The 12,956-nt window shown below is 27.9% G+C and overlaps 2 protein-coding genes across 2 annotated transcripts; both read left to right on the plus strand.

The window, feature by feature from the left end:
- Positions 1-614: 614 nt before the first annotated feature.
- Positions 615-2,494, plus strand: LOC106774758 (amino acid permease 3-like). Its single transcript, XM_014661797.2, has 7 exons — positions 615-635; positions 729-807; positions 900-1,127; positions 1,223-1,316; positions 1,519-1,733; positions 2,011-2,144; positions 2,242-2,494. Exons 1-7 carry the CDS (start codon positions 615-617, stop codon positions 2,485-2,487), a joined length of 1,017 nt encoding a protein of 338 aa, XP_014517283.1. The 3' UTR covers positions 2,488-2,494.
- A 6,406-nt stretch (positions 2,495-8,900) lies between these two features.
- LOC106775481 (probable amino acid permease 7) lies at positions 8,901-11,568 on the plus strand. The gene is made up of 7 exons (XM_014662607.2): positions 8,901-9,076; positions 9,155-9,382; positions 9,479-9,572; positions 9,721-9,935; positions 10,217-10,350; positions 10,446-10,673; positions 11,170-11,568. Exons 1-7 carry the CDS (start codon positions 8,998-9,000, stop codon positions 11,566-11,568), a joined length of 1,377 nt encoding a protein of 458 aa, XP_014518093.1. The 5' UTR covers positions 8,901-8,997.
- Positions 11,569-12,956: the final 1,388 nt, after the last annotated feature.

The raw sequence follows: 12,956 nt of genomic DNA on the forward strand, positions 1-12,956 counted from the left end.
TTAGTATTATTATTACTAGTGTATTATTATTATTATTTGTATTATTTTTATTATTATTATTTCTATTTTTATTTCTATTATTATTAGTATTAGTAGTATTATTTGTATTATTATTATTACTTTTATTATTATTATTATTATTATTATTATTATTATTCTTATTTTTATTATCATTAGTATTATTCTTATTATTATCACTATTCTTATTATTATTATTAGTATTATTAGTATTATTATTTTTATTATTATTATTAGTATCATTAGTATGATTATTATTAGCATTATTATTTTAATTATTATTAGTATTATTATTATTATTATATTATTATTATTATTATTATTATTAATATATCAATGTTATCAAATTTGAGTAGGAAAGCTTTTTTCCACTAAGTCTCTTGATGCATTTTGTTTCATAAAACACAGAGACTCAACAACCAGTCTGTGTTTTCTTGTTTACTGTTATTATCATCATTATTTGGTACCACACAAGGCTTATATGAGTTTTTGTTATATTTACAAAAACTTTTAAGGTTGATAATACATTTTTTATACATCAACATATTCACATCATATGCATAGATTTGATTGTGCTTGAGCAATATAGAGATACCATGCATCCCATTTTATCTTCAGTACTGCCATTTTAGAGCTTTCTATGGTGTTGACATACAGTAAAATCCTCCACAAGCTTCTATTGAGTATTTGAGTTTAAAGCTTGAGCAAAGATNGAGTTGAAAAACTCTTTGCCGAGTTCTACAAGTGCACTCGTTGCTTATGATGAAGACGGCCATGTTAAAAGGACCNGTAAGAGTTCATTGCAAAACATAACCAACCACCCCATTTTCATTTCCATTAATTTGAATAACATATATTGGTCCTGCCATCAATCTTTACAGGAAATTTATGGAGTGCNGTGGCTCACATCATCACTGCTGTTATTGGGTCTGGCGTTCTATCTCTTGCCTGGAGCACTGCCCAGTTGGGATGGATTGGAGGGCCACTTGTAGTGCTTTTTTGTGCAATCGTCATCTACGTTTTTTCATCCCTCCTTTCTGATTGTTATAGAACTTCTGATTCTGGGAAAANAAACTACTCATACATGGATGCTGTTAGAATCAATCTTGGTGGTGAACTCTCTTTATTCCCTCATACAATAATTGTTTTTAGGGTCTTTATCAATGTTATCATAACTCATAATTGCATTCTTTTATTGGTTCAGGTAAAAGAATGACATGGTTGGCTGGTTTCCTTCAATTTTTGATCTTGTATGGGACTAGTTGTGCTTATGTACTTACTACTGGAAATAGTTTAAGGTACTTCTCATATTAAATGAGGAAATCATTATTCAGTATTTCTGTGAACATGTGATACTAGAGAGAATGTGCTAATGTTTTAGTTTTTGCTGAGTCATTTGAACACTTTGCTAAACATTTCATCATTTGCTCCTCTTGGAGCATAATTTCTTATAATATCCAAGTCACTGACATAATGAAACTTGTTTATTCTACCACGCAGAGCAATTCTGGGAGCAAATTGTTATCACAAGGAAGGGCATCAAGCTCCTTGTGCTTATGGGAGCAATATTTATATGATGATGTTTGGAAGTGTTCAAATTGTAATGTCATTCATTCCAGACCTCCATAACATGGNATGGGTCTCAGTTTTTGCAGCAGTTATGTCCTTTGCATACTCCTTAATTGGACTAGGACTTGGCTTGGCAAAGGTTATAGGTAATTTCTATTGCCAAGCATTTATTGTTGGTTTAATATTTAGCTTATTTTCAATTTCAAGCTTTCTGATGATTCTGAAGAAAGAAAAATAATACTATTCTAAAAAATCTCATGTTTAGTATATCACAAGAATATACANTGCAAANTTANTGATATTTCTTCTCCANACAAACTCCTATAATTTCANTNTGTTATGTCTTNAGCTACACANAGTTCTGATTAGAATATGAACAATGTTATGATATTAAACAGTGATCATAAGAATTTGTACTTGCAGAAAATGGAAGAATTATGGGGAGCATAACAGGAATACCAGCTACTAACAGTGCTAACAAGTTATGGTTAGTCTTCCAAGCACTTGGTGACATTGCTTTTGCTTATCCATATGCTTTGCTCCTTCTTGAGATACAGGTAACTTCGTGTTTTCATCTTCATATTTGATAATAAAATAGGTTGGAAATAAACAAATCTTGTGTCTAAAACAATATTGAATTTTTTTTGAGCAAAGGACACTCTGAAGTCTACTCCACCGGAAAATCAAACCATGAAAAAGGCTTCCATGGTTGCAATCATTGTGACAACATTCTTCTACCTAGCTTGTGGATGCCTTGGATATGGAGCTTTTAGAAATGGTACACCAGGGAACATCTTGACAGGGTTTGGGTTTTATGAGCCTTATTGGCTTGTTGCCTTTGCTAATGCTTGCATTATTCTTCATTATGCTAATGCTTTAATGTCACACTTGTGGTTCTAGCGGNATCAATTCANGGAATCATTAGTNAGAAACTTTAGTTTTCATATCATTAAGCACTTTTCATTGAATGATTTTAATTCATAAATGTTATTTATTCTTCATCAGAATTTGTATTTGCATACTTATGTTCATAAATCAATTTCACCTATTTCTATAACATGCCGAGCAATTGTATTTTGAGCTTGACTGTCCATAATAATATGAAATTATATAATTTAAATAAATATGACAATGTTACTATTTTAAATAATTTAGATACTCATTAAATATTTAGAAGATAATGTTATGTTGACTACTAATAAATTTATACTATTTCCGAGTCTAGTATATTTATATTGTTATCTTAAATTTTGTTTGGTTCCAAGTACATGGTGTTTGTATCAGAGGCTACTGAGAAATCTCTTTCCAAATTCAAAAACACATGATTACTATAATTGAAATTTCAGAAAAATTAAACTTAGATAACCCTTTAGATGCAAAATGTTTCTCATCTTCATTTTTTAATTTTTTAGACATTTTTAAAGGTAAAAGGAAAATCCAAAAAATATTTCAATTACCAATTAAAAAATGAAAAGATTAATTATTATTTCTCATATTATTTAGTTTGTTCTGATTCAAATGACTGGAACAAGAAGATGGGCGAATTAGCGAGAGTGTTGGTTCTGGAATCTAAAAGTCTTGGATTAAAACCGTAAATATCAATCCAACTGTAATTGATTTGATTGGCATGGTTATAGATAGATGTACATGATGTATAGGTCAAAATTAACCTGTGAAATAGTAAATTAGTTGATTTATATAAATGAAGTTTGAAGAAATTTATTTGCTTAAATTTCTATAAAAATAGATTTATTTGAAAAGAAGTATATTAATAAATTAAGATGTTTGGTATATTATCGAGAAAAGACCTATTCATATATTAATGAAAAGATATTTATAGTGCATCATTAATCTTATTTTTAAAAGTTGACCTTAACTCGTATGGAATATTGAACTTTTTTGACTTTATTAAAGTAAAAGTAACTGAATCTTATAATAAATATGAAAAACGAAATTGATTGGTTGCATATGTATAATAGTAAAATAAAAGCAATTCCAGTTTAAAACATTTCAGCTACCTAAGCACCGCAAAATTTATGTAGTTATGTGATGATGAATTAATGAATTAAGGATAATTCTCACAAATGGTTAGGATAATTTCACTTCACTTTTCTTTTGTATTATGATTAAAGAATTTTTTTGTCGTCAATTGCAGGTTTGTTCCAACTAAAAGACTCTCTCAAATCAAAGCATCAAAGAACTCATATGATCCATTGATAAAAAAAAAAAAAAAAACCGTATTATACATGAGAAAGTGCCAAAGAATGTTTATATGAAAATTAATGTTGTAAGAAAGATGACAAGTGTCACATTCGTGAGTGTGAGAGCCAAAGATGAGAAAAACAAACCAATACTATGGTCCACGTTTGTAGATAATGTTGCCACCAAAACATGCTTCTACATATTTCCGTAATGATACAGAACAAACACAAAATACTTTGCAGATAAATAATACAACAATCAAAGTCACCAATCAAGGATGAAAAGGAGAACAAATTTACAATTTAGTATAATTTAAACAAAAAAAAACATAATTTTATCTATCTACAATAAATTAAACTTCAAATGGAAAAATATCTTTTTGTTCATTATAAAAGTTAAATTGTCTATTTTGTTAAAAGTAGAAGGAAATAACGTAAAAGGAAGAAAAAAAAAACTCTTTCGTCGTGAAAATAAAAAAATATTTTAATTGAGATTTAAATGATAATATTAGAAAATATTTAAAAATACAATAATGCTAGTAATATTTCATTTAATAATATAAAAGTATTAAATAAAACATTATAAATTTTTTGATAATGTAAAAATATATAACATATTAATATATATCGTTGAAAATTATATATGAAATTTATCTCTTTTATGTTGTAGTAGGTCTTCAATTTATAATAGACTAAAATGCACTCTTCAATTTATAATAGACTAAAATGCACTGAATCTAAAATACAAATAAGAAATAATAATAAACTAATTAAAGATAAAAGATAAATATAAAATAAAAATAATATATCTAATACTTTTCTTTAAGCTAGTTCATATAAATCGTATCTACCAAACTTGTTACTAGTTTAATCCATAAAGAGTTAGTGAAAATATTTGTTGCTCTATGTAAATCTCTTCTTACAAATCGTCGTTGAGGAATGCATTTTTGACATCTAGTGAATAAAGAAATCATTGTTGAAAAATCGTCACGACTATAAATAAACTAAAAAAACCATTTTTTCCATGGGAGAAAAAGCGTATATGGATGGGTCAGACGCAATTATGATAAAAAGAAGGTCAAAAGAGATAACCGTAGAAGAAGTCATGGATAAACAGGAGAAAAAAAACCATAAAAATCCAAGATTCTTCAATCAAGACACCTGAAAAAGGAAAAAGAGCAACTTCGATGTTCTGAATAATTGCCAGAGAGGGGACGGGATGTGCCACAATGCACAATCAACTTGAAAGAAGAGAATGAGCGACCTTGACACTCTGAATTGCTAGTACATGCCACCATGCACGATGGAAAAGGGAGTAAATCCAACAGTTCAAAAAGTACTAAAAGTGCATAAAAGTTCCGATGAAGGCGTCATTGATAGTATGGTGGTCACCTGGCTGAGACAATCAAAACCATGTTATCGCTGCTTGAAACTAGAACTCTCCAATAATGACAACGATAAACAATGGTGTCACCTGCAATGATAGACGATAGGGTCGATGGCGACAACAAATAGTATCACCACTGGCAGCAATGGATGTAGTAGCAGAAGTAACAAAAATTCTTTATTCTGAATTTCACTATATTGTATTTTTTCTAATTGAAGTCAGTTCCAATAGAGGTGTCAAAACTAACCTATGGCCCTAGAGCCAGCTCCAACCCACTGTTGAAAAAGCCCTATTTTAAGAAACCCCCAAGTAAGGGGCAAGAAAAAAGCCCCAACCCCTAAAACTCCCTCTCAAGTGGGTTAGGGTAGGGTTAAAGTGGGTTTAGCTCCACTCTAAAACTTAATTAAATTTTAACTCCACTCTAAAACTTTAATTAAATTTTAGAAATAATATAATTTATATATACATAATTTATTGTAATTTTACTCTCTCTCTCCCTCTCTTTCTCTCATATTATATTATAAATATTATATATTATATTATATTAAATCTTATTATTATAATAATAAATATATCTTTCTAACGTTTGAATTTTATTGTTATAATATTANTATTATATTATTATAAACAAGTTGTCAATTAATTATATATATAAACTTTGTCAAAACAATATTTTTCCACAAAATAACATTTGTTAGTTTTGAGACCGTTGGTGTACGTTTTATATTATTTTAAATACTAACGCAGTGTTTTTTTTTAAATGAATACGTTTGAAAAATAGAAAAGTAAAAATAATTATTTTCCATAAACTAAAATTAGCTTAAACGTTATTATCTTATTAAATATATATTTTAATTAAAATTATTATCTTATTAAATATATATTTTAATTAAAATTATTATCTTATTAATTTATGTTGGTAATATTTTGTAAATTAAACGTTATTAATTATTTAATTATTTCTAAAACTTACTATTTTGATAAACTAAAAAATTATTTTTAACATAAAATTATTTATAAAATTAATAAAAATTATTTATATTCATTTTTATAATTATGATTTTATTTTTTCTTTCAAAAAAAACTCAAGCACACATATATTTTAATTAAAACAATTTATAGTCATTATTGAATCAAAATTAATATTAAATAATCATATATTTTAAACATATCTCTTTTTTTAGTTTCCAATTCTGGATGCATACAATATCTCTTTTTTTACTCTCATTGGACATATTTGTTTTCAAATATGCAATAATTATAGTAGGCAAAATTACTTTCCGAGTAAATCAACTTACTATGCCTGATTAGAGAGCATCTAAAATAAACACTGCCACCAATCTTCACATTCAAGTTTTTTTGACAATCATTCTTTACTGTTTGTGATTCTAGCTGCTATATAAGTTGATAACTTTTTTCTCTTATTGAGTTTGTGTGCTTCATAATTTAAATTTTTCAAGTTATAACACTTAATATAAGTGTTTCTTTTATCTGTAAAAATGCAATTTATTGTTGAATATTTAGTTTTTTTTATAAAAAAGAAAGCTTATGGGTTGGCCCTGACCCACAGGGCTTTGGGGCTTTTTAGCCCTGGAGACTTATTCAATAAAGGACTTTTTTGGCCCTATAGGCTTTTTTGGTCCCAACCCACATGGGTTAGGACCAGGGCCTATTATAGAGGCCTATTTGACAGATCAACTTCCACATCTATAGAAAACCTGTGTTATTAATCTGATTATATATTAACTTAATCGAATAATGAGATACATTATGAAGTATTTTCTTTGTTTTAAATAATTATGTTATTATAGCAATCTATAGATATTTCGAGCATTTTCAAAATAGTTTGCACATCATCAAAAACTTATCACCAAATTGTATGTTTTCCTTACAACAATAATGAAATTAATTTTATATTTTAATTATCATTATCATCATTATTTATATTTGTAAAACATATTATAGATCAAAATTTCCTACTCTATTAAAACAAACCTACCCTCTCTTTTGATAGGAGATATTGATGGGATAACAAATAATTGACCAAATAAACACGATATATATTATAATAAAAATATAATATGTTACAATATGTAAAATAAGTAAAATACTTGTTATATTTTAGAATAATTAAAATGATTATATATAATTATATATATATATATATATAATTATATATAAATTTAAAAATAAATTAAATTTAAAAAATCAGTTAAATTTAAATAAAAGGAGAATTCTTTTATATATAAGTATAGAGGTAAAGATAAAAATATATTTATAAAAATTCATTGTAAAATAAATTAATTTTATAATTTTAATATACATATTTTTTATTAAAAATAATTATAAAATTTAAAGGTTAAAATGAGTAACAGATTAAAAAAATCAGATATAAGGTTGTTACAAAATCAATTCTTAAGTAAATATCTAAGAGATACTTACGAGATAAACTATCTCTTCTAAATTCTAGTGACTTATATATAGAAATAAATTTGAGAGATACTACTATGAAAGAAAAAATTGAGGATACTATTGTGAAAGAAGATTGAGATTTTGTTATCTCTTCCAAATTAAAGTTATCTTTCTATCAGTCTTATCTCCCTCTTGATTGATGAAAAACTTATTCATAATTATTATTGCCATTAAACACACATACATGCATAGGGAGATCTTGGTATCTAGTTCAGTGAACTACAGGTATTTCTCTTATAATTTTATGTTTCAGCCGTTTTCGTTATGTGAATGCAAAACTTTTCTTCATGAAGAATGGTTGAAATTGTGACTATAGGGTATATGACATGTTTTCTGTGTAAAAGTATGTGTTTCTCAACCATTTTCTTCAAACTGTGTTCTCTTCAGATAACTTTTTGAACAAAAATATTAAAACTTTTTTTTTCATGTCTTTTCATGGAATGATAATGGTCTCAGTAAATTTTTATTTCATGCATGTCTTTGTCTTTATTGAATTATTCACTCTCGTAATAATTTAATTTCAAGCAATTCTGATTTGTACGCCCTTTCCTTTATATCAGTTTTGATTCTCCGTAATAAGAAACTCCAACTTCTTTTTCAAATCTGCATCTTTGTTGAGTCTACAAGATTAAATTTCTGAGTTTTTTTAGGTTATTATTATTAACATATTAATATTATCAAATTTGAGTAGGACCCCTTTTTCCACTATGTCTCTTGATGCATTTTGTTTCATACAACATAGAGACACAACAACCCGTCTGTGTTTTCTGGTTTACTATTATATATTATCATCACATCACATGCTTTCACATTCATTTGACACCTATCATAAGAATAAAATAAAATGGTTATAAAGTTTTGTATTTTTTCAAAAAGAAAGAGAATAAAAAATAAGTAAGAACAGTGTCAAAAACCTAAAATATTTAGGTGTGTTAAAAAATTATTTCTCATTATCATCATTATTTTTTACTGCACAATGCTTATATGAGTTTTTGTTATAGAATAATAGTTATAGAATAATAGTATGATGACATATTTGACACATAATATAAAGTATAAGGGTGAAATAATAGTGTAAATTTCTGTATTTTTTCTTAAGAAAAAGGAGAGTAAAAAGTAAGGAAAGATAACCTCAAATTAATCTAAAGATGTGGCAAAGGATATTTTTCTTTGTTATATTCACAAAAACTTTTAAGGTTTACAATACATTTTTTATACATCAACATATTCAAATCATATGCATCACATTTTATCTTCAGTACTGCCATTTTAACTTTCATGGTGTTATAACATGCAGTAAACTCCTCCACAAGCTTCTATTGAATATTTGAGTTTAAAGCTTGAGCAAAGATGGAGGTGAAAAACTCTTTGCCGAGTATTACAAGTGAACTCGTTGCTTATGATGAAGACGGCCATGTTAAAAGGACTGGTAAGAGTTCATTGCAACATAACCAACCACCCCATTTTCATTTCCATTAATTTGAATAACTGCCATCAATCTTTACAGGAAATTTATGGAGTGCTGTGGCTCACATCATCACTGCTGTTATTGGATCTGGTGTTCTATCTCTTGCATGGAGCACTGCCCAGTTGGGATGGATTGGAGGGCCANTTGTAGTGCTTTGTTTTGCAATCGTCACCTATGTTTCTTCATCCCTCCTTTCTGATTGTTATAGAACTTCTGATTNTGGGAAAAGAAACTACTCATACATGGATGCTGTTAGAGTCAATCTTGGTACTGAATTCTCTTTTATTCTCTCATGCAATAATTGTTTTTAGGCTCTTTATCATTGTTATCATAACTCATAATTGCATTCTTTTATTGGTTCAGGTAAAAGAAGGACATGGTTGGCTGGTTTCCTTCAATTTTTGACCTGTTATGGGACTAGTTGTGCTTATGTACTCACTACTGCAAATAGTTTAAGGTACTTCTCATATTAAATGAGGAAATCACTAACATGTGATACTAGAGAGAATGTGCTAATGTTTTCATCATCTGCTCCTCTTGGAGCATAATCATCTTGTAATATCCAAGTCTCTGTCATAATGAAACTTGCTTATTCCACCATGCAGAGCAATTCTGAAAGCAAATTGTTATCACAAGGAAGGGCATCAAGCTCCTTGTGCTTATGGGGGCAATACTTATATGATGATGTTTGGAATTGTTCAAATTGTAATGTCATTCATACCAGACCTCCATAACATGGTATGGGTCTCAGTTTGTGCAGCAGTTATGTCCTTTGCATACTCCTTCATTGGACTAGGACTTGGCTTGGCAAAGGTTATAGGTAATTAATTTCACTTGCAATGCATTTATTGTTGGTTTAATATTTAGCTTATTTTCAATTTCAAGCTTTCTGATGATTCTGAAGAAAGAAAAATAATACTATTCTAAAAAATCTCATGTTTAGTATATCACAAGAATATACATTGCAAAATTAATGATATTTCTTCTCCACACAAACTCCTATAATTTCACTCTGTTATGTCTTTAGCTACACAAAGTTCTGATTAGAATATGAACAATGTTATGATATTAAACAGTGATCATAAGAATTTGTACTTGCAGAAAATGGAAGAATTATGGGGAGCATAACAGGAATACCAGCTACTAACAGTGCTAACAAGTTATGGTTAGTCTTCCAAGCACTTGGTGACATTGCTTTTGCTTATCCATATGCTTTGCTCCTTCTTGAGATACAGGTAACTTCGTGTTTTCATCTTCATATTTGATGATAAAAGAGGTTGGAAATAAACAAATCTTGTGTCTAAAAAAGTATTGAATTTTTTGAGTAAAGGACACTCTGAAGTCTACTCCACCAGAAAATCAAACCATAAAAAAGGCTTCCATGGTTGCAATCATTGTGACAACATTCTTCTACCTAGCTTGTGGATGCCTTGGATANGGAGCTTTTGGAAATGGTACACCAGGGAACATCTTGACAGGGTTTGGGTTTTATGAGCCTTATTGGCTTGTTGCCTTTGCTAATGCTTGCATTATTCTTCATTTGGTGGGAGGATATCAGGTACTTCTTCTACTATAACCTATCATTGTTGATTTTCCATTACACTAAATCCATGGTTTATGACTTGTGATAAGAGGTTCTTGTGTATTTGTTTAATGTTAAAACACTAATCTTGTTTTCTTTACAACTGATAAAGATGTAAATAAGAAAACCAAGCAGTTATATTATAATGAAGTAACTTCACTCAGCTATATGATATGATTTTATTTACCACTAAAATTTCATTTGGAAACCATGAAGTTTGAAAAACTATATATTTCCATGATCTGATATGAAGTTATCCTGTATATATAAGGAGAATCCAATTCACAAAGCCATTTCATAGAACACTAGCTAGTTGGAACTTGGCACATACAACTGTTTGATTAATAAATTTCTCATTTCATCACTTCATATAATAATTAATATCTCAACTTTTGAATATGTTTTTTCACTGTCTTTACATGTTAACTTAACCATTTAATATGTTTTGTTGATGTTTGTGATGTTTCATCAGATGTACAGTCAACCAATATATACTACTGCTGATAGATGGTGGTCAAAAAAATTTCAGGAGAGTGAGTTTGCAAACAAGAGTTACATAATAAAATTGCCTTTAATCCCTTGTTATGAGCTGAAGCTATTTAGGTTGTGTTTTAGAACAGTGTATGTGATTTCAACCGTTGGGATTGCAATTCTGTTTCCTTACTTCAACCAAGTTCTGGGAGTGTTAGGAGCTATAAACTTCTGGCCATTGGCTGTATATTTTCCNGTGGAAATCTACTTGCAACAAAAGCAAATTGGAGCTTGGACCAAACAATGGATTCTTCTTAGGATCTTTAGCTTTGTTTGCTTTAATGTCACACTTGTGGGTCTCGTGGGATCAATTCAAGGAATCATTAGTCAGAAACTTTAGTTTTCATATCATTAAACACTTTTCATTGAATGATTTTAATTAATAAATGTTATTCATTCTTCATGACAATTTGTATAGATTAAATTAAATAAATATGACAATGTTATTATTTTAAATAATTTAGATACACATTAAATATTTAGAAGATAATAATGTTATGTTGACTACTAATTAATTTATACTATTTATATTTTAAGACGAGTTTAGTATATTTATATTGTTATCTTGAGTTTTGCTTGGGTTATGTATGCGTGTCGTAGTGAAATTCTTCAATTGATTTGTTTTTTGTTTGGTTCCAAGTACATGGTGTTTGATCAGAGGGTACTGAAAAATCTCTTTCCAAGTTCAAAAACACATGATTACTATAATTGAAAATTTCAGAAAAATTAAACTTAGATAACCCTTTAGATGCAAAATGTTTCTCATCTTCCTTTTTCAATTTTTTTAGACATTTTTTAAAGGTAAAACGAAATTCCAAAAAATATTTCAATTGTCAATTAAAAAAATGAAAAGATAAATTATTATTTCTAATATTATTTAGTTTGTTTTGATACATCCAATAAAACCTACAAATAATTTTAAATATATTTTACTCCTTTAGTTCTTTTAAAAACTTTTTAAGAATAAAAAATTATAACAAAGTTTTAAATTTTAACGGATAAAACTTAAATATAATAACTGAGATTAATAATATTATCTCAACTTATTTACTTAAGACGAATAATTTTATAAATAAAAGGTTTAAATATTGAAACATGATATGATTATAGGAAGCTCTTATAAACAATCATGCATGACATCTCCTATCATACCAAAACATTTGGCACATGGAAAAATCAATGATTGATTTGAAGTGTATATCAGAAAGTGTCAAAGAATGTTTATATGAAAGATGACAAGTGTGACATGGTTGAGTGGGAGAGCGAAAGATGAGAAAAACAAACCAATGACTACGGTCCACATTTGTAGATAATGATGCCACCAAAACATGCTTCTACATATTTCCATAACAATACAGAACAAACACAAATTACTTTGCAGATAAATAATAGAATAATCAAAGTCACCAATCAAGATGAAAAGGAGAACAAATTTATAATTTAGTTGACTTTAAAAATAATACATAAATTTTTATCAATCTACAATAAATTAAACTTCAAATAGAAAAATGTCTTTGTGTTCACTATTCAAGTTAAATTGTCTATTTTGTTAAAAGTGAAAGGAAATAAGGTAAAAGGAAGAAAAAAAAAATCTCTCTTCGATATCTTAATGAAAATAAAAAATATTTTAATTGAGATTTAAATGATAATATTAGAAGATATTTAAAAATACAATAATGATATTAATATTTCATTTAATAATATAAAAATATTAAATAAAACATTATA

Source organism: Vigna radiata, chromosome 10, assembly GCF_000741045.1.
Source record: "Vigna radiata var. radiata cultivar VC1973A chromosome 10, Vradiata_ver6, whole genome shotgun sequence".
Classification (NCBI taxonomy): domain Eukaryota; kingdom Viridiplantae; phylum Streptophyta; class Magnoliopsida; order Fabales; family Fabaceae; genus Vigna; species Vigna radiata.